At 52.8% G+C, this 19,747-nt stretch overlaps 1 protein-coding gene across 1 annotated transcript in view; it reads left to right on the forward strand.

The window, feature by feature from the left end:
• The window catches only part of FAM20A (FAM20A golgi associated secretory pathway pseudokinase), a 43,789-nt gene extending 26,573 nt beyond the window's left edge, over positions 1-17,216 (forward strand). The window contains exons 2-11 of the mRNA XM_079904969.1: positions 4,194-4,378; positions 4,984-5,034; positions 6,612-6,690; positions 11,032-11,124; positions 12,440-12,555; positions 13,069-13,249; positions 14,167-14,276; positions 14,759-14,840; positions 15,358-15,417; positions 16,640-17,216. Coding sequence (XP_079761095.1) covers positions 4,194-4,378; positions 4,984-5,034; positions 6,612-6,690; positions 11,032-11,124; positions 12,440-12,555; positions 13,069-13,249; positions 14,167-14,276; positions 14,759-14,840; positions 15,358-15,417; positions 16,640-16,892 — 1,210 coding nt within the window. The 3' untranslated portion in view covers positions 16,893-17,216. The remainder of the gene's footprint in view (positions 1-4,193; positions 4,379-4,983; positions 5,035-6,611; positions 6,691-11,031; positions 11,125-12,439; positions 12,556-13,068; positions 13,250-14,166; positions 14,277-14,758; positions 14,841-15,357; positions 15,418-16,639) is intronic.
• Positions 17,217-19,747: the final 2,531 nt, after the last annotated feature.

Consider the following 19,747-nt stretch of genomic DNA (forward strand, 5'->3'; position numbering starts at 1 on the left):
TCCCAGAGTTTAAGCCTCAAAGTAGCCTTGGGAACTAGAGCCTGGCCCGGCTCTCTTTTAAAATAAAAATAAATGTGCATAAAGTAAGGAAAAGCTGGCCGGTGGCCTGCAGACCTAGTAAACTGCTAGGACTGAAGCAGTTTAACAGGAGACACTTCGGATAATTACACCAATGGTTCGAGCCCCCCCTCCACCCACAGCTGGAAGGCTGCCTGCCCAGAGCTTGCTGTCCTGGGGGGACGTCCCAGCCATCTTTTCTCCCCTCCTTTTGGAGAAAGATCTCCTACGCTTCTAGTAAATTTTAAGCATACAGTACAGTGTGATTAACTAGAGTCGCCATGTTGTATATTAGATCCCCAGGGGTTATTCATCCTGCACAGCTGAAACTTTGCACCCTTTGACCACTCTCCCCCCACTTCCCCCTCCCTCCAGCCCCTGGAAACCACTGTTCTCTCTGCTGCTATTAAATTTGACTTTTTCAGAGTCCACATAGAAGTGAGATCACTCAGTGTCTGTCTTGCTGTGTCTGGCTTATTTCACTAGGCTTAATGTCCTCCAGGTGCACTGATATTGTTGCAAAAGGCAGGATTTCCTTCTTTTGTAAAGCTGAGTGATCTTCCGTTGTGTGTATATACCACATTTTCTTTATCCATTCATCCATCCACAGACATTTCGGTTCCTTCTGCTACCAGCCAGAGAAAACTCTCTGCTTTCAAGAGTCATGTAACTACATTAGGCCCTGCTGGTTCATCTCCTCACCCCCGGTCAACTGTGCCACGACATAGAATAATCCTGGGAGTGACAGGTCATGTTCACAGGTTCTAGCGATGAGGGCGTGGAACCTTGAAGGCCAGTTCTAGAATTCTGCCAACCACAACATCTCTGTTTTCTCAGAGACATGTGATGTGGTTTCTCCACATTTATTCATTATTTGACTACCTTAATAGGAAGAAAACATCTTGAATGCGGGTGGTAATTATCCTCTTCTGCTCTGCACTGGACAATCCATGTTGGGCTCTTGCATTTCATTCTGGGTGTCAGAAATAAGAGGGAAGTGGGACTTCCCTGGTGGTCCAGGGGTTAAGAATCTGCCTTCCAGTGCAGGGGACGCAGGTTCGATCCCTGGTCGGGGAACTAAGAACCCACGTGCCACGGGGCAACTAAGCCCACACGCTGCAACTGCTGAGCCCGTGTGCTCCAGAGCCCACGTGTCACAACTAGAGAGAAGCCCGCATGCCGCAACGAAAGATCCCGAGTGCCGAAAGGAAGACCCGATGCAGCCAAATAAATAAATATTTTTAAAAAGAAAAAAAAAGAAAGAAAGAAGAGGGAAACAGACCCACATAACCAAAATCACAAATGGATCACACTGTGGCCTGGGAAGGTGGTGAAGGGAATGCAGAAACTCAACCTGAAGATGGGAACTGAGGTCACGTGACATCCATCTTCAAATATTTACAAGGCTACAATGTAAGGAAGGGATTTGTTCTGCATAAATCCAGGGGATAGAGCCAGGACTCCTTGATGGAAGCTCTAGACAGACTTTGGCCCGGAATTGGAAAATGCTTCCTAATAGAGCTGGCGTGATGGACTGGGCTACTCTGGATGCAGAGTAGCTGCATCTGCTTCACTGGAGCTGATCCAGTACAAAATAGGCAACTCCTGGATAGGAATGTGGTAAATGGAATAACACGTTGGGTTCAAGGGTCTTTCCGATCCCTTCCAAGCCCGAGCTCGTTATCCGACAGCCTTGGCTTCTTTGGTCCAAGCCTTCCTTTTGAGTCTCCTCCGCCTGGCTTGCGCGTCCTTGTCCTCAACCATGATGTTGTGTCACAGTCTGGAACTCACCTTCACCAGATCTTTCTTTCCGGTTGGCTATTTTCAGAATTACGGCTTGAATGATAGAAAATACAAAGCGACAGATTGAAAGAGAGGAAGAAAGGGTCGTCCCAGGAGGACTCATCTCATCGAGCCAATGGAGCTGTTCCTCTAGGAAGGATGGTGGCAGTAAGAGTCTGGAAGAAAGAGCAACAGGGTGGGGCCCTAATCCAATAGGACCCATGTCCTTATAAGAAAAGGAGGAGACACCGGAGATGTGTCCTCAAGAGAGGAGACCGTGGCAGGAGACGACAAGAAAGAAGGTGGCCGTCTGCAAGCTAAGGAGAGAGGCTGCAGGAAAAACCAAACCTGGCGACACCTTGATCTTGAGCCTCCAGACCTGTGAGAGAATAAATTCCTGTTGTTTGAACCACCAGCCTGTGGAATTTTGTTTGTGCAGCCTGAGCTGACAGAGACAGTAGGTCAGGGATCTTCATCCATTTACAATGTGGACACGGTGCCTGAGACATACAAAAGCTTTGACGATGCTCTGAGCCCTGTACAAAGAAAATGGATTGGCTCAGAAATGGAAAAACAAAAAAATTCCAAAACAAAATGAATTAATATATAATTAAATGTCCACAGAACAACGAGCCAGTGTTGACTTGGTTATACTACTAGATAATATATTCTTTGTTCTTGTTTATTTTGATACTTTATTCTTAACAGATTCAGAATGATAAAAGAAAATTTTCAAAAGGGATAGCAACAAATATTGAACGAGGGGTGGATTTTAATATGTGTGACATGATAAAAGGCGAAGGTCTCCAAAAGTAGGGGCACCCAGAGGCCACCAGGACCCTGGAGCAGGTACCAAGAAGGCTAGGACCAAGAGCTGCCAGACAGCCATCCTTCCACAGCAGTTTATAGACCTGAGCCTCTTCCGCAAGACAAATGACTCTCACCCAGGACAGCGTTATTATCTGACTGTATTCACACAGGGCGAGGTGAGCGCAGAACAAAAAACACAAAACAAAACTCCATTCCCTCCTGAGGGTCCGGACTCTTGGAGGTAAAGTCTGAGGTGACCAAGTGAAATTATCTTGGAAATTTACTGTTTTTTATTAAAACTGATTGTTTCATTTCCCTCCCCATAACGTGTCTATATTTATTTTAATATAAAAGTAATTTTTAAAACTATTTTACCAGTGAGAACATTTGACACGCCAAGAATATGGGCCGTGTTTGTTTTGTTATGTACCCCATCACAGACCTCAGAGGTAAGGTATCACGGTTTGATAAATACGGATGTATAGGGACTTGCAAACCCTGCCCCATAATCCCACTTAGCCCGTCCCGGTCAGCTTCACCTCATCAGATGACATGTGCCGACTTGCCTTGCTTTCCAGTCAGACGACCTCCATCTTTTCACTCAGCCATCTATTTCATCCATCCTTCCTCTCTAATCCTCAGCTATACCTGTCCCTCGCCTGCCTCTCGTCATGTCCACGTTGTCCCCAATCCAGGAGCACACCCCACATCTCCCCTTCAATCCAAACACCACCCAGGTGGATCCAGCTGAAGCCCACTTTCTCCCATCGGAGTCTTCCTCTGACTACTTCACCATATAATCGTCTTTCCCTTCCCCAAAATGTTAAGGCATTTTTGTCTGAACACATGTCCAGCCGTTGATTACAACTGCCTTATATTCTGCTCTGATGATTTCATAGACGTACCGCTTGTCTCCCAGACTGGGCTCTGAGCCTCTGCGTGGCAGTGGCGTTGTTGTTCAGCTTTTTCTTTTTATCCTGGCAGGAAAGTTTCCTAAGCAGGACCAACAGTACATGGCTAATTAATTCTTCTTTTCTCATAGGACGTATTGATTAATCTCCTTAACAATCCTGACCCTCATTCTTTTCATTCTCATCAATTACCTTCTCTCTCCTACCTCTCTCCTACCTCCTAAGGTCAGGAAATATTGGGAAGTATAAAATACAGACTTTTTCATGGGAAAGTGCCGGAAGCGGCCCAGGATCACGCCCTGAGGTCCCAGATTATACAAGGCCCCTAATTTGACCCTTAACCTTCTGCGCTTTTCCTTCACAGTATTCGTCATGGTCTGTGGTTAGGTATTTGTGGATGTGTGTGTGGCCCTGTGTAACTGTTTGCCTGTTTCGCTCCCTGGATTGTAAACCCTCTGAGGGCAGGGAAGCCCTGTGGCTGCTTTGTCCCCCGTGGGACCCTAAGCACAGCCTCAAGCCTCATACATATCAGGTACCAGATGAATGAAGGACGGAGAGTCCAGACAAGGCGCTTCGGCGGGTCTCTGCTCTCTTGTTCCCGCAGCTGAAGAAAAACTCTTCCGGCTCTTTCAGGCGACACAGGATATACAAAGAGCAGCTGAATCTCACTTCCCTGGATCCCCCACTGCAGCTCCACCTGGAGACCAGCTGGATCCAGTTCCACCTGGGGATCAGCCGCCACGGCCTGTACTCCCGGTCCAGTCCCGTCGTCAGCAAACTTCTCCACGACATGAGGCACCTTCCCACCATCAGCGCTGGTGAGGGTCACAGGACCGGGCGGGATGGACTGACTCTCTCTCCCAGAGAGGCTGGGTAACCCAACCAGGCCAGGTTCCAGGGTGAAGTAGTAAAGGGTTGGTTCTGACACCCAAGAGAGAAAGAAGCAGAAAAACACAGACAGTGACTTTTTCCCTTTGAAAGAGATCTTACAACCGTGATCTCCTCACAACCCCACACGGGACGCACAGGAGGTGTCCGTAGCTTACGGAAAGGTGATAGACATTACCACTGCTGCTTTACAGATGGGAAAACTGAGGCTCGGAGAGTTTAAAAGTGACCTGGCCGAGGACCCAGTGGCGGCCTGCTGCCTGAGGCCTCGAGCACTACGCCAGCCTAAGGGACACACTGAGGGATTTGCAGACACCAGCCAGCACCCGTTTCCCCACCAGCTGTTGCTGGAGCGTCCACGGAAGGGCTAGAGAGCATGGGGCCTGGATGGAGCAGGCTGGGAGGCTGCGGCCCCAAATGAGGCTCGGGGAGGTCCCCTACTGAATGCGCAAGGGCCCCAGGCTGCCTTCCAGGCTCCCCCTCTGGTGTCTGAACCAGAGTCGAGGGTTCTCAGCGCCCTGCCCCTCCTTCGCAGACTACAGTCAGGACGAGAAAGCCTTGCTTGGAGCCTGCGACTGCACCCAGAGTAAGTGGCCCGGCCCCGCCCCCGGCCCGCCGCGCCCCATCCCCGGCCCCGCCCCGGGCCCCGGCCACGCCCCACCCCGGCCACGCCCCCGGGCTCTGGCCGCGCCTCATTCCCCAGCCCCGCCCCACCCCGGACCCTGGCCCCGGCCACGCCACGCCCATGCCCTGGCCCCGCCCCCGCCGTGGCCCCGCCCTGCCCCCTCCATCCCCCTCCATCCCCTCACTGCCCTGTGGAGCCCAGTACCTGGCAGCAACGTGAAGGTCCCGCTGCCCACTCCGTGGGGCTCCGTCAGCAGCTGAGGAGCATGGGTCCCTCTGCCTCATCTCTGAGAACCTACATTTCTCCCCACCTTCCCGCACAAAAGAAAAGGCATTTAAGAGGAGCTCTTGGGTAGGACCCTGCTGGGCGGCAGGTGGTCCTTGGCCCAGCGTCTTTCGTACCATTCAGGAGCTTGCCAGACACGCAGAATCTCAGTCCCCGCCCTGATTTTCTGAGTCAGAATCTGGATTTTCACAAAATCCTCAGGGGACTAGAGTACATTTTCAGATTTAAGAAGCAATGGTGCAGGACGGTGGTTCTCAACCCGGCGGCAGAGTAGTCACCCAGGGAGCTTTAAAAATTGCTGCGTCTTGGTCCCCACCCCAGGGGTTTTGATTCGATTGCCAGGGGGAAGCCCAGGCACCAGCATTTATATAAAAACACTCCAGGTGATCTTCATGCAGCCAAGGTTGAGATGCCCTGGGGTAAATGAGGAGTAGAATCAAAAAGATAGGCGTGAGATACAGCACTGTCCCTGCCAGGGCGCTGTGACTTGGGTACAGGTGTGCCTGGACATGAGATCCCACCAGTCACTGCCGGCCACGAGGAGCCCCCTCCAGTGACCTCGATGAAATGAGCACACGTCAGAAATTTCCGTGGGTCACGACTTGTTAAAGACACAAGTTTGTAGGGCCTGGGGCTTCCGTTTTCTTTAGTTTCGCCCCTGCCATTTGCCATTTTTTAGAAGGCAAAGGTGAGGGAGGCATTATCCCGCCCCTCGCGGGGCTGACGGCAGGGCAGGGGCAGGGCCAGGCGAGTGAGGTGCCCAGGACACACATCAGGAGGCGGTACCCACTGGCAGGACCATGCACGTGCACCTCAGGTGTCACCAAGCCCCATCACAGCCCAGGTGTCCAGTCTTACGTAGGAAGAGATATCAATAACCAAGTCTAATGCCATGTAACAGGTGGCATAGTCAGAGTCTCTAAGGCACAGCTGAAGCGAAGAGGAAGGGGTCAGCTCTTCTTAGGAAAACATCCTTTGGGGTTTTCAGCGAGTGTCCCTCTGGGGAAACCTGCACTGTTTTGCCCTTTCCCTGTAAGAGCAGAGAAAGTTTTATCTTGAGTCGCTGGACACACTCTCCATGGCCTGACCCGCTGGACTGTACCCTGCAGGCTCTGTGAGCAAATCCCACTCTTTAGGGTCTCAAGTAAGAAGGGCGAAGAGAAGAGATGGGCTGGGTTTATTGAATGAGGAAATGATCACAGCCCGGACCTTGGGCCCAGAAGCATCGTTAACTCCCCCTTTTCCCCAAACAGTCGTGAAACCCAGTGGGGTCCACCTCAAACTGGTTCTGAGGTTCTCGGACTTCGGGAAGGCCATGTTCAAACCTATGAGGTAAGTGACTGGTCTCCTCACCTCCATATGCATAGCTGCGGCAGCCCTGGGGGAGTTCTGACCAAAAATGAATAAAAGTGGTCTAAAATCTTTGAGCCAAGCATTTATAGACTCTCTTTGGGGCCATCTGCACAAGCAGACGACTGTTTTGGTGATAATGATTCAAAATAGTAAGAGCTGGGTCTTTGCTGGTATTTCTGCGACACACTTGACATGCATCGTGCCTTTGGACCATCCACCATCTTATTAGTCGGGGACTGTTACAGTGTCCACTTTATGGATGAAAACACTGAGGCCGGGAGAGGCCAGCTCGCCCCAACCTCCCAGCTGCAAGCAGTGGAAGCAGGATTCAAACCAGGCAGCTGGACTGCCAAATTCACACTCTACCTCCAGAAATGAGCCTCGCTTTTTTCCAGGGCTAGGACCCTCAGAAAAGTTAGAGATCTCTACATAACAATACTTGTTTTGATTGAAAAACTAGACCATGAAGAAAGGCTACCCTGAAGCCAATCACACTTTTTTTTTAATTTTATGTATTTATTTTTTATACAGCAGGTTCTTATTAGTTATCTATTTTATACATATTAGTGTATACATGTCAATCCCAATCTCCCAGTTCATCCCACCACCATCACTCCCCTCCCCGCTTTCCCCCCTTGGTGTCCATACGTTTGTTCTCTACAGCCAATCACACTTTTAAATTAATTTCTATTTTATTTGTAACAACAGCAAATACATGCCTTTAAAATTTTGTAGTGTGTCTCTGTGGGCGAAATAATAGGTATTCAGTCTACGGACAGAGCTTGGTGTGCGTACGGGCTCCTGGCCCCCAAAGGGTCTGTAGCAGAGGTTTGAGATTCCTGAATCAGGAATGGTCCCCTGGACACGACACGCCCAAGAGAAAATGGCCCAGGAGGGGTCTCATTACCCAAGTCATGCTTTCTGCCAGAAGGCGCGGTCTTCCGGTGGAATCGCATTCGGCTGACTTAGATTCCAAAACTTCCGTCAACGGAGAGGCGTACTGAAGGCCCTGTAGGTGGGTCTGATGGTCGAATGAGCACTAAATAAAAAGCCTTAGCTCTGATCCCTGCACTGCCCTAGCAAAAGCCCTTATAACGCACTAAGCACTTACATACGTAGGCATATAAAGTACTAAGGAGAGCTTTATCATACATCAGCTGCGCGCTGAATCACCTGGGAAGCCTTGAAAAACCCTGATGCCTGAATCCCACCCTCAGGGGGTCCAATAGGATCGGTCTGGGGGCCCCCTCTAATCCCAAGGCCAGGACAGCCTTGAAAGCCACTGCCACACAAGGAGACCCTCCATTTTTCCATGTGAAAATCCAAAAATCTAGTTGTTTGGTCAATTTAAATAAATAACAATGTATTGGGGGATTGGGATTGACATATATACACTAATATGTATAACATAGATAACTAATAAGAACCTGCTGCATTAAAAAGAAATAAAATTCAAAAAAGAAAAGAAACAGGGCTTCCCTGGTGGCGCAGGGGTTGGGAGTCCGCCTGCCGATGCAGGGGACACGGGTTCGTGCCCCGCTCCGGGAAGATCCCACATGCCGCGGAGCGGCTGGGCCCGTGAGCCATGGCCGCTGAGCCTGCGCGTCCGGAGCCTGTGCTCTGCAACGGGAAAGGCCACAACAGTGAGAGGCCCGCGTACAGCAAAAAAAAAAAAAAAAAAAAAAAAAGGAAAAGAAAAGAAACAGATGGAGTACTACAAAATAAATAAATAAATATATAACGATGTACATGAAACGAGGGAATGTCTGCCTGTATTTAATTTACCGATGAAAAAAATCTCATCATATAAAACAATACAGAGATTTGGAAATATTGCTTCCCCCCCACCCAGTCTCACATGTCACTTGTCCAAAATTTTTGACATTGGTCCTCAGCATCGCTGGAGTCGAGTTTGGGGTCAATGTTAAATCCATGTTACATTCTGCCCCTGTCACCACCAGCAGCCTGTTTTAACCAGTTCAGTCAGGTAATAAAAGCAGCATCTCAGCTGAATGAATCTGTCCCAAACAAAATAAAGAAATTGAGAGGGAGCCCTTGAATACGTTAAGACTCCCTTTTCTGAGGGACAGTTTGGGGAGGGGGTCTCATCTTATATTCAAGCCTATAAAGTACTCAAAAGAACTGTGTTCCTTTTAAAAGAGAGCGACAGCTTTGCGCACACAGGGCCATCAGCCCAGGTCCAGAAGCAGGCACAAGACTCCTGGGTGCCACTCAGCTGGACACAGAGCCACCCACGTGTTTGGGCCATTGGACAGTTTTAAATGATCGTTACGGTTAGTCGTGCATGTTTAATGTATAGTCCTAACTGAGCATCAGTTAGAGAGGAAGCAGAAGGAACACTGATGTAGAAACACGAGATGTTCAAGAGAAGCGTCAAAATAATGATAAATCTGCGAATTCACCATTTATTGCCAGATCCACGATTGCATTCTCTGAGCAAAATTCATAGGTGGCACATGAAGATGTCTGTAATTTTAAAAACTGGAAGCTAATAGAGAGTGGATGAGCTCTATTTGGGGGAGAAAAAACTACTCACACTTGTAGTGTTTTATTTGCAAGAAAGCCCATGAAATAACAGCCTGAAATCTCTTCTCTGCCTTGTCAATTATGAACGAAACGCAAAAAGTGCTCAACTGAACCAGCTGTTTCCCTGAGTATAATGCAAAAACTTCCAACATTAGGTCACAAAAGCCATTTGATCTACGCTCACGCCATAACACAAACTTTAATCTGCATTTTCTAAAATTTAGTCCCAAGCCAAAGTATCATTTTAAAATGTATTTCTTGAAAAAGCATGCATTTTTTTCCTACAAGTAATGTAAAGTAAACAGCATTTGTCCCTTTTTAAAAAAGGAAAGTAGAAATTTATCTTTGGGTAACACAAATTCTGACCACAAAGCTTATATTTTTAATGTGATATAATTCAATAGATGCAATGGGAAATACATCTGTGCGTCTCAAGCTTTGGGAAGTACCGACGTAAAGGAGAAATGATTTTCAAATTTAAAATCATGCCTAAACATGCCATACAAAAATGAAGAAAGGATGGTTTAGAAAATTCTAAAGGGCATCCCAGAGATTGTATATTCTCTCTTTTTTTTAATTTTTATTTTTTCTTTACCTTTTTTTTTTTTCCTGGCCAGGGGTTAAACCCGTGGGTCGCAGCAGTGAAAGTGCCGGGTCCTAAACCCTGGACCGCCAGGGAATTCCCAGACTGTGTATTCTTACATACAGAATTCAGGAACGAAAACGAGCTGAGGACACATGGACAGTCCTTGCTGACCTGGACATTCGGCGATGCTGTAAGCAGCCCTGGGTCAGGCCTGGGCCGTACTCTAAGTGCGGCTGCACCTTCTAAAGGAGAGTGCCCACTCTGGGCAGCCCCTTGCCGTGGCTTCCAGGACTGGCTGGTGTTTGGGACGAAGCGCCCATCACTGTTTCCATTGCGGGCGCCGCGTACTTACAGCTCGTTACACAACATTGCGCTGATTTACATTTGCATTGCTTTCACAGCCCTCGTGCAGCCCCGCACGGTGGATTATAAAATTACTTGAAGATCATCCTTCTTCCAAGGATTATCATCAGCACTGGGGCCAGTCAACCTGGGGCAGCAGCCGGGATGCCCTTCATATTACTGGGAGGCACCTAAACATACCTACCCAGCCGGCCCTTCATGACCAGGCAGGATGGTGCTTTTCAGGAATCTAGTAGGGATTCTTTAATGTACATACGTACATATCCTCTGCATTAGCCTCCCTTCAATCTCTGGCAGGACCCGCTCTCACGACCCAGGTGAGATGCCTCCGAGTAGGTCGATTCACAGACCCGGAACTTTTCGCTCTTCCGGGTCAGTCATGCTAAATCGCACCTGTAGGGCACTTTTCCTTTTATAAAGTTCTGTCTCGTACCCCACCTCTCTTAGTCCTTGGCCCCCGGGTGTACACAACCTCTGGTGTGTTAGCCAGTGCCCTGTCTTCTGTGTATCTGCGGAAGAATGGATTTCTTCCCTCCAACCACTGGGCTTTTCAGAGAATCAGCGGCCGTCACCAGAGCTGCTCGAGAAGGAGGCTTGGCACCCGGGGGCCTCCAGGACGGTCCGCATCTTGCAAGAAGCTTCGCTCCTCCCGCCTGCCGGTCTCTCCAGCCGAGGGAGCCACGGGCTGTTCCTGATGTGCTGTCCCATCATCTGTGCATAAAAGCATAAAAGCGTGTCCTCCTTTCCATCTGGTCACGTGTATCAGCTCTTTTCTCAGGCTCCCAGCTGAGGTCTGAGTCCAGGGCGTGATTCCTTCCTTCCAGACAGCTGCGAGATGAAGAGACGCCCGAGGACTTCTTCTACTTCATTGATTTTCAGAGACACAACGCTGAGATTGCAGCTTTCCATCTGGACAGGTAGAGTCTGGCCCCAGGGAGGCGGTGCTGACTGCGGAGGCCAATCCCCAGAGGGCGCCCCAGGGAGACCCGGCCCGCCCCCACTTCTTCCTGGTACTTCATCTTCTTCGTGGGTCCCAACACCTTCAAACCCAACATGACCCATCCAACCCCATGGATCGAAAATCACAAGGCCTTTTTGTTACTTATTTATTTTATTTTTGGCTGTGTTGGGTCTTTGTTGCTGTGCACGGGCTTTCTCTAGTTGCAGCGAGCGGGGGGCCTCTCAATGCGGTGGCTTCTCTTGTTGCGGAGCACGGGCTCTAGGCGCGCGGGCTTCAGTAGTTGTGGCTCATGCGCTCTGGAGCGCAGGCTCAGTAGTTGTGGCACACGGGCTCAGTAGTCGCGGCTCACAGGCTCAGCAGTTGCAGCTCACGGGCTCTAAGGCATGCAGGCTCAGAAGTTGTGCACGGGCTTAGTTCCTCCGCAGCATGTGGGACCTTCCCAGAGCAGGGTTCGAACCCGTGTCCCCTGCATTGGCAGGCGGATTCTTCACCACTGCACCACCAGGGAAGCCCCACAAGGCCTTTTAATGTAATGAAAAGAGTCACTTAGTAAGAAAACTAACCCTGCCAGACTGCCCAAGCTACACCTGAACCTGACATTGTGATCTGGCTCTAGTTTCCTGCCCTGAAAGTGGCGAGAATGTGCCCACGGCCATTTCCCCAAAGGGTCTCAAGGTTACGATATTAAAAGGTGAGAGCACCTTCCTCAGTTTCCTAGCTCCCTCTGTTTGCCTGTCGTTGCTCCTCGAGGTGTGGTCTGGGGACCAGCAGCCTGGCCACCCCCTGGGAGCTCTTCAGAAATGCAGACTCTCAGCCTCACCCTGGACCCACTGACTCAGAGCCGCATCTGAACAAGATCGCGGGTGACTCATGTGCACACTGGAGCGTGAGAAGCACTGAGCTAGGACACAGCTTGGAGGGTGGAAGCTTTGCCCGGGAGGCCTCCTGGGATAAGGATTCCTTTCCCACCCCTTCTCCCAGCCCCTTAGATGCAGGCTAGCCTCGGCACGGTCGGCTCTGCACTGCGGAGAGCCCCGCCCTCGGCTGGGTGTGGTCAGAAGGCCGGTCCGTTTCTTTTTTTTTCTTTTCTTTTTTGGATCCTGCCGCGTGGCTTGCAGGCAGGATCTTAGTTCCCTGACCAGGGATCGAACCTGTGCCCTCTGCGGTGGAAGCGCGGAGTCCTAACCACTGGACCGCCCGGGAATTCGCAGCAGGTCCGTTTCTAATGGGCGATCATCCCCCAGATGTGAGCTGGGCTCCCCCTCTTTCAGGATTCTGGACTTCCGACGGGTACCACCGACCGTAGGGAGGCTAGTCAATGTCACCAAGGAAATCCTGGAGGTCACCAAGAATGAGATCCTGCAGAGTGTTTTCTTTATCTCTCCAGGTAGGCTTCTGGCCAAAGCAACACTCTGGGTCTAAGAATGTGGTTGGCCAGTGTGGTCTGACCTCCTGCTGGTGGCCCCATCCCCTATCAGGTGGCTACATGCTGCCATCAGACACTCGCACCCCGGGCCACCTGGGCGTCACACAAGGTGACCTGGGGATGGGAGACGGCTGGACGTGAGATGCTCACCAGCCTGGGCCCTGAACTCTGATGCCGGCCGCCCCCGAATCCGATGCCACCCATCTGAACAAAGGCCGGGTTGGTCGCGTAGGTGCGATGCAGCAAGGCTGGTCCCACACCGTCTCTACTCGGACGTTTGAGAGCTGGTCCCCAGGATGCTCAGTTTAAGAGCATCCACAAGCCCCTGCATCGGGAAAAGGCGCTGTTTTCTTCTTCCCCGGCCTTCTCCCCCCCGAGCCGCGGGTTCAGGGTTTCCCTTCCCTCCTCATGGATTTCGTGGGGCAGGAGGACGGCGTGCGTCCTCCGCTTACCGCTCTCCTTCTCCGCCTCTAGCCAGCAACGTGTGTTTCTTCGCCAAGTGCCCGTACCTGTGCAAGACGGAGTATGCCGTATGCGGCAACCCACACCTGCTGGAGGGCTCCCTGTCCGCATTCCTGCCGTCCCTCAACTTGGCCCCCCGGCTGTCCGTCCCCAGCCCCTGGATCCGCTCCTACTCGCTGGCGGGCAAAGAGGAGTGAGTGGCCCCTGGACCAAGGACTCGCTCTCCTGGCTTGGGGAGCCCTGACGCTGCCTCAGTCCTCCTCTGCCTCGTCTCACGTGGATCCTGGTGTCCGTTCTGTCCCTTTCGTTCATGCGTTTGGTTATAAAGAGCCCACTGCGTACCCAGCACTGGATGCTGGGGGAGACAGGACAGACCTGGGCTGTCCCTTCAAGAAGCTCTGCGGTCCAGCGGGGCGGCAGACGGTAGCCAGGCTGTGAGAACGCAGTGCCCACCTGCTGTCCCGCAGAGATGCCCACGGGGAGGCCGCGGGAGGGGCCGGGTTTGCTGAGTCCACGCCGTGAAGCCGGGACCTCACGGTTGTTCCCCAGGGCGTGGCACACTCCCGGGCACAGGGCAGGTCCTCAGTTAATACGAGGTGACTGAATGAATGGGCTCGTCGATCCAGCCACCCCAACCGTGGTGGGAAGAGGAGTAACCGGGCCAGAATTTCTGGGGGACGTGACAGATCCTTAGGGACTCGTGAAGGCTGAGGAAGACCCCCCCCCTCAGACGAAAAGGGACCTGGGGGCGTTCTAGGCGGAGGAGCCCATGTGGCAGAGAAATGGCAGAGGATGGCTGGCAGGGGGGCTGCGAGCGGCTCGGGAGACCGGAGGGCAAGCGCCCGAGAGGCTGGGCGAGGGGCCGCAGAGGGAGCGGGTGCCCTCGCGGCACACGGGCAGTACGGCGCCCAGCCAGGCGATGCTCGGAAACGCGCGGAGAAAGGGCCCCACCCCTTCTCACCCAGGGCGTCTGCCGGTCCCGCGGGTCCTTGCCCAGGTCCTGGTGGGGGCGCCTGCCGCCGGCGGCCCGGGCAGGACCGGGGGGCATGGATGCGGGTCGGACACCTTGCCGTCCGGGCTTCTGCAGCCCAGGCCCTGTTCTCCCCTCAGGTGGGAAGTCAACCCTCTTTACTGCGACACGGTGAAGCAGGTCTACCCGCACAGCAGCAGCGGCCGCCTCCTCAACATCATCGACATGGCCATCTTCGACTTCCTGACGGGTGGGTGCTGCCCGCGGGGCCCGGCCGGGCGGGGACCCTGCGGCCTGGGCCACCCGGCCTCCATAACCTCGCGCCATCCACGGGCTCCAAGTGGTAGAGGCCCCGGGGACAGGAGTGAGCGGGCTGCCCTCCTGCGAGGGGGCTGCGGGGAGGCGCACAGCGGGCGCAGCGGCGCGGCCCAGGGAACGGAAGGCTCGGCAGCAAGGCCGCTGTGCGCCCTGGGAGGCGGCCCGGAGCCGCGCCTGCGCAGCGCAGGGGCGCCGGCGCGGGTGGGAAAAGCCCCCGACGGGACAGCAGCTCGCACCGGCTCTGCCCGCCCGCCTGGCTCCCTCCTGCCCCCTCCGCGATTCCACCGGCCACCTGGGGGCGCAACAGCTGGAGGCCCGGGTTCCGACTCTGGCCTCTGAGCAGCCCGCAGGCCTCCGAGCCGCCCGGGGTCTCACAGGGCGGGAGCCCGCGCCCACGCCTCCCCTCCTCCACAGGAAACATGGACCGGCACCACTACGAGACGTTCACCAAATTTGGGGACGACGGGTTCCTGATTCACCTCGACAACGCCAGGGGGTGAGCGTCCCCACGGCCCTTCTCCGGCGGCGGCACCGCTGTGCAGCGGCCCGGGGGCAGCAGGGCCCGAGCCAGGGCCTCCACGGTCGCGTCCCGCCCCCTCCGGGCCCTCCTGGCCCCGTTTCCTCTGCTCTTGATCTTTGCTGAGTACCGCCTGACTCTCCTCCAGCCTAAGAGCGCTAGGAAGCAGATCCACGTTTTCTGTAACTCGCCCCACGGTCCCCTCCCGGTCCCCTCCCGGAGACCCAGCGCATCATCCTCGTGCTTGGCCTTGGCCCTGTGCGGCCGGTGCATAAATGAACGAACGGATGCTTGCTTTTGCCAGCTGTGGACAGAGGCTCTTGTGACCTGACGGAGAAGGGCTGGAGAGGCAGTGGCCGTGATCCCTGGCATTTTACCCCAAGCTGGGATTCAAAAACGGCTGAGGGGGAGGCAGGAGGAAGCACTGAGGCGGGAGGTGGTGCCTTTCCCCCCACACCCCTGTGCTCCCGTGAAAGCCTGTCTCTCCTCCCTGCAGGTTTGGACGGCACTCCCACGACGAAGTCTCCATCCTCTCGCCACTCTCCCAGTGCTGCCGGTGAGCTTTCCGTTCAGGGACGGGTCACAACTGTGACACTTCGTCCTGCTTGCCACCAAGCTGTGCAGGTCATCAGTTTTCACTGGCCGAGGATGTGGGTGGGTAGAATGACAGGAACAACCTCATTCCTTGTGCTACAACCACAGAACTGTCCCACTTCTCACACCTTCATCTCTCAGCAGATGACTTAGGATCTAATCTTTTAAAACCTCTCGGTCGCCCGCTTTAATAACACACTCAGATCATCACTCACTTTTCGAAGAGCCCGACGGCCTCTGACAGGACTAACCAGACCTCTGCTGCGCCCCGCACTCACGTAAGCTCATAGGTATTACTGCCTGATCACCAGCTAAGCAAAATCCTGACTGAAGTCCCATAAACTCATGTCAGATTAAAGGAAGTCCTCAGGCCTCTGCCTGGACAGCATGTATCCAGAGAATCTCTGCCCTGCCTCTACACCTCTCTGGTGTTTCAGCCGAGCTGGTCAAGATCGTCCACCTGCTCAGCTGCAGTGTCCGGAGCTAATTAGAAATACGTGGCCCACGCATAGCAAAACGGTGTCTATTTCCAGCTGGAAAACTCAGAGCAGAGCCTGAACTTTCTTTCTCCACTTCTTGGGGTAGCTTACGTGTGCCTCCCTCCCACCCCACTTCCTCTCCTCCTGAGTAGGAAAGGCAGGAGTTGTGTATGACAATGCGTGGACACCTAAGCTGCTTACACATCTGAGTCCAGGTCACATTCCCACATAAAAAGAAATCAAAATACTAAAGGCAAGGTTGGCCCTACCCCGTTTCCATCCCTGATTTTAGAATCTGACACAGAGAAATCAGAATTACAAAGTCGAGCAGAAACAACATGGAGCCCGGCGGTACCCGCAGCCTCTGAGACGGCAAACATCTCCATCATTTCACCTGCTGGAAACTTCTCTCGTTAGCTTTCAATTTCCTTGAGAAGTCGTTATTACACAGCACTTCTGTTCGGACTCCCCGAGGAGCAGCAGATGCTTGGCGGGACGACTGGGCCAAGGACCGCCAAGTCCTATAGCTGTCACCCTTCGTCCATTCCCTTCTTACCGGGTTTGCATTAAGCGTGCCTGAGAAGACACTGGGGGCGAAGGCTCTCCAGACGTCAGCCCCCACCACTGTCGGCGGGGAAGGAAGTAAGTTCGAGAAGTTTCTTTCTTTACGTTTACTTACTTGGTCCCCTGACTTTGTCCTTCCAGAATAAAAAGGAAAACACTCTCGCACCTGCAGCTGCTGGCCCAAGCTGACTACAGACTCAGCGACGTAATGAGGGAGTCGCTGCTGGAAGACCAGCTCACGCCTGTGCTCACAGAGCCGCACCTCCTCGCCCTGGATCGCAGGCTCCAGACTGTCCTGAGGACCGTGCGGGGCTGCATTGAGGCCCACGGAGAGCACAGCGTCGTGGCCAACGGCCCCACGGGACAGTCGGCCCCAGACTCCGGCCCCAGCTAGGGGCTGGACGAGTCCGACCTCGGGAACTACGCCTGGAGCCCGCGGTGGACTCTGGAGTGTGGACCACAGTGTCCTCGCGGGCCCCAGGCCAGGCTGGGGCCTGGGTCAGGAGCTCACGAAGCAGGCAGGGCACTGGGATGATTCCAAAAGAGCAGAAGAAGTGGGACCCACTGCACTTTCCTCCTTGGAGCACTGCCCTGGCTCCCTATCTCCCCAGAAGCTCTGCTTCAAGGCCACAGACCACCTGCTGAGCCCACTGGGAAATCTGGACACGGGACCAGCCTGGAAGCCTGGCTCCCAGGAGAGAGCATTAACAAATAAAATTACGGGACATCAGATGGACACCCCCAGATCTTTATTACATCTACAAGGATAATTCCCAATCCAGATTAATAAACATCTGGCATCTCACAAGCAGACCCCCCCAAAAAAACCTAAATATGGTAACTCCAACTGGTTCAAAGTAGTCTGCACACTTTCTATTCATATTCTAAACACTGTGGCCCAGTCTGAACACAATAATCCTTACTGACTGGTCCTAAAGTAATTTCTCAGAAGTGTTATTACAAGAGGTGAAAATAACATAGGGATTTGCTCAGAGTATCAGCAAAGGGATATTTCAATCCGAAGAGTAAATGTCAATTGAAATAACATCAAGGCTGTCAAAGCTGGCATCCAGCAACAATAGAAGGCAAAGCGAGGGTGGCCCTGAGGGGGGACAGCGGAAGAATGGGTCCGGCAGGTCCATGAGCCTGGACTAAGCAGCACAGCCAGGACCGACCCAAGCCCACCGGTGAGTCCTCCTCCCCTAAGATTCAGGCATTGTCCCCACCGCCCCGTCCCCAAGCGCAGCGGGCTGTCTGGAGAAGCCTGGCACTCTGGATGCCACTCCCCTCTGCTCACTCAGAAAGCACTAAGTCAAATTTACTTTCAAAGCCTCCCTCAAAAGTGGGCATCTCAGGGGTTTCCTGTCTCTTCAGGCTCCTCCCTGCTGACCTGCTGGTGTCTGAAGAGGAGGCTGTTTCTTATTCAACAATCCATGAAAACACACAGGATAGGCGTGTATTCACATTAATCACTCAGCAAGTAAAAACGGCTGATTTCATCAGCCCAGCTTTTCTGGTACAGGCCAGAGGCGCAAATACCAGTACGAGTAGGGTGGGAAGAAGCTGTCGCTAAAGCGGGTATGAGGTCAAGACGCCTCTAGACGTCATCCAAGACATCTGCCGTGTGCCCAGAGACAGGGGCGCTTCCGGCCCAGCCCAGCTGCCCCCATCACTGGTACGCTGCCCCGAACCTACGTCCCCGTGATAGTGATACCACTTCCATTCACGGAGCTCGTTCTCCACGTGCCAAAGTCAAATGCAGGCTTCCAATCCTCCCCGACAGACAGGATCCCTGACCCCCAGGGTACCTCCAAGAAAACTAAGGCTCAGGAAGGTTAGCTAAAATCATGCAACTTAATGATTCAAAACTATCCCAAAGCGTTCTTTCCACTGTAATGCAAAACTCAACAGCATCTCACCCAATTCATGCAGTTGTATTTGTTGGCTTTAAAACAAAAACCAGTCTTCAGTAGAGGAACCTCAATCCCAGAGCCTCGTGTTACTGAGGCGTCTCTACTGCTGCTCAAGGCCTCCCACTTCACAGATGGTTTCTTCTACTTCAAGCCTACGTTTCCTCTTGGAGGGGGAGCCAGGTGATCACACGCAGCGGAGCGAGAGAATATTCAGGCGAAGGTGTTCAGAGACTATAGCACAAAATGGTCTGAACTCGCAAACTGCAGAGGCTCAGGAAGGCAGGCCCAGCTGCACCTCGACCCGGCCTCTTCCGTGACAACGGACTAGTTTTCAGATGGCCTATAATAAAAATGCTGGCGTACTTTACAGACTGAGAGTAAGAGAACTGAGTTTGACCACAGTATGTCGCGTACCTAGATGTTTTATTATTCACCCATCCATTATTTTTTCACTAATACCAAAATTAAGCCACTACCATTTGTCAAAAATACCAGAAAACAAAAGACCCCAGTCTTAGATCTATCAAGTTCTTCCAACACGCTCACTTTGGACCACTGTTCAATTTTCCATGACATAAAAACTCTCCTGTCTCTGTGTTAAGAACTTTTCATGTTTTCCTCTCAGTACTACTAACAGCAAACTAAAAAATGAAAGGGAACCGACAGCCCACGAGCTGGTGGAGAAAGGGGTCTGGAGGAACTCACTTAGCCTCCCCCAAAGTCAGGAGGACAATCTGAGTCTGAAGACGGTAAAAAGGGTAGTTGATTCTCTTATCTGTGGTAGTTTTATGGTTGATGAGTCACCAAGGACACGGAATCAGCGGAGACAGCCGCCTTCCCCTAGAAGCGATACAGGGCTGTAGGTTCCTGTGCCGCCTTCCCCTAGGAGCGATGCGGGGCTGTAGTTCCTGTGAGAGCCTCTGGTGACATTCCTGTCAGCCTACCAATACACGATCTTGATTCCTGCGTTACGGTGTGATGAAGACACCTCAGTTAGTATCCACTGTTGCTTCACGAACACTGAGCTCGGCCAATGGCGCTGCCTCTCACGCCTGAGAGAAGCTGGCTAACACGTACCCCTCTAGAGACCCACCACAGCCTTCTCACCCTCGGGACCCCCAGCCAGGACACGAGCACTCCTCTGGGGGCCACTTTAAATAGAGAAATCACCAACAGGAAGTACAAAAATGCAAAAAAGTGGCACTAAATAGACCAAAACAAGGGCATCTGATTTCAGCTGAAACTAGAAGGCAGAGTGTGCCTGGTCTGACCTGTGCCAGGCACTCGCGTGTCGGGAGACGCGGGCCCCTCTCCACTCAAGTCTGGGAATGACTCT

The sequence above is a fragment of the Stenella coeruleoalba genome (genome assembly GCF_951394435.1).
Source record: "Stenella coeruleoalba genome assembly, chromosome: 19".
Taxonomy (NCBI): Eukaryota; Metazoa; Chordata; class Mammalia; order Artiodactyla; family Delphinidae; genus Stenella; species Stenella coeruleoalba.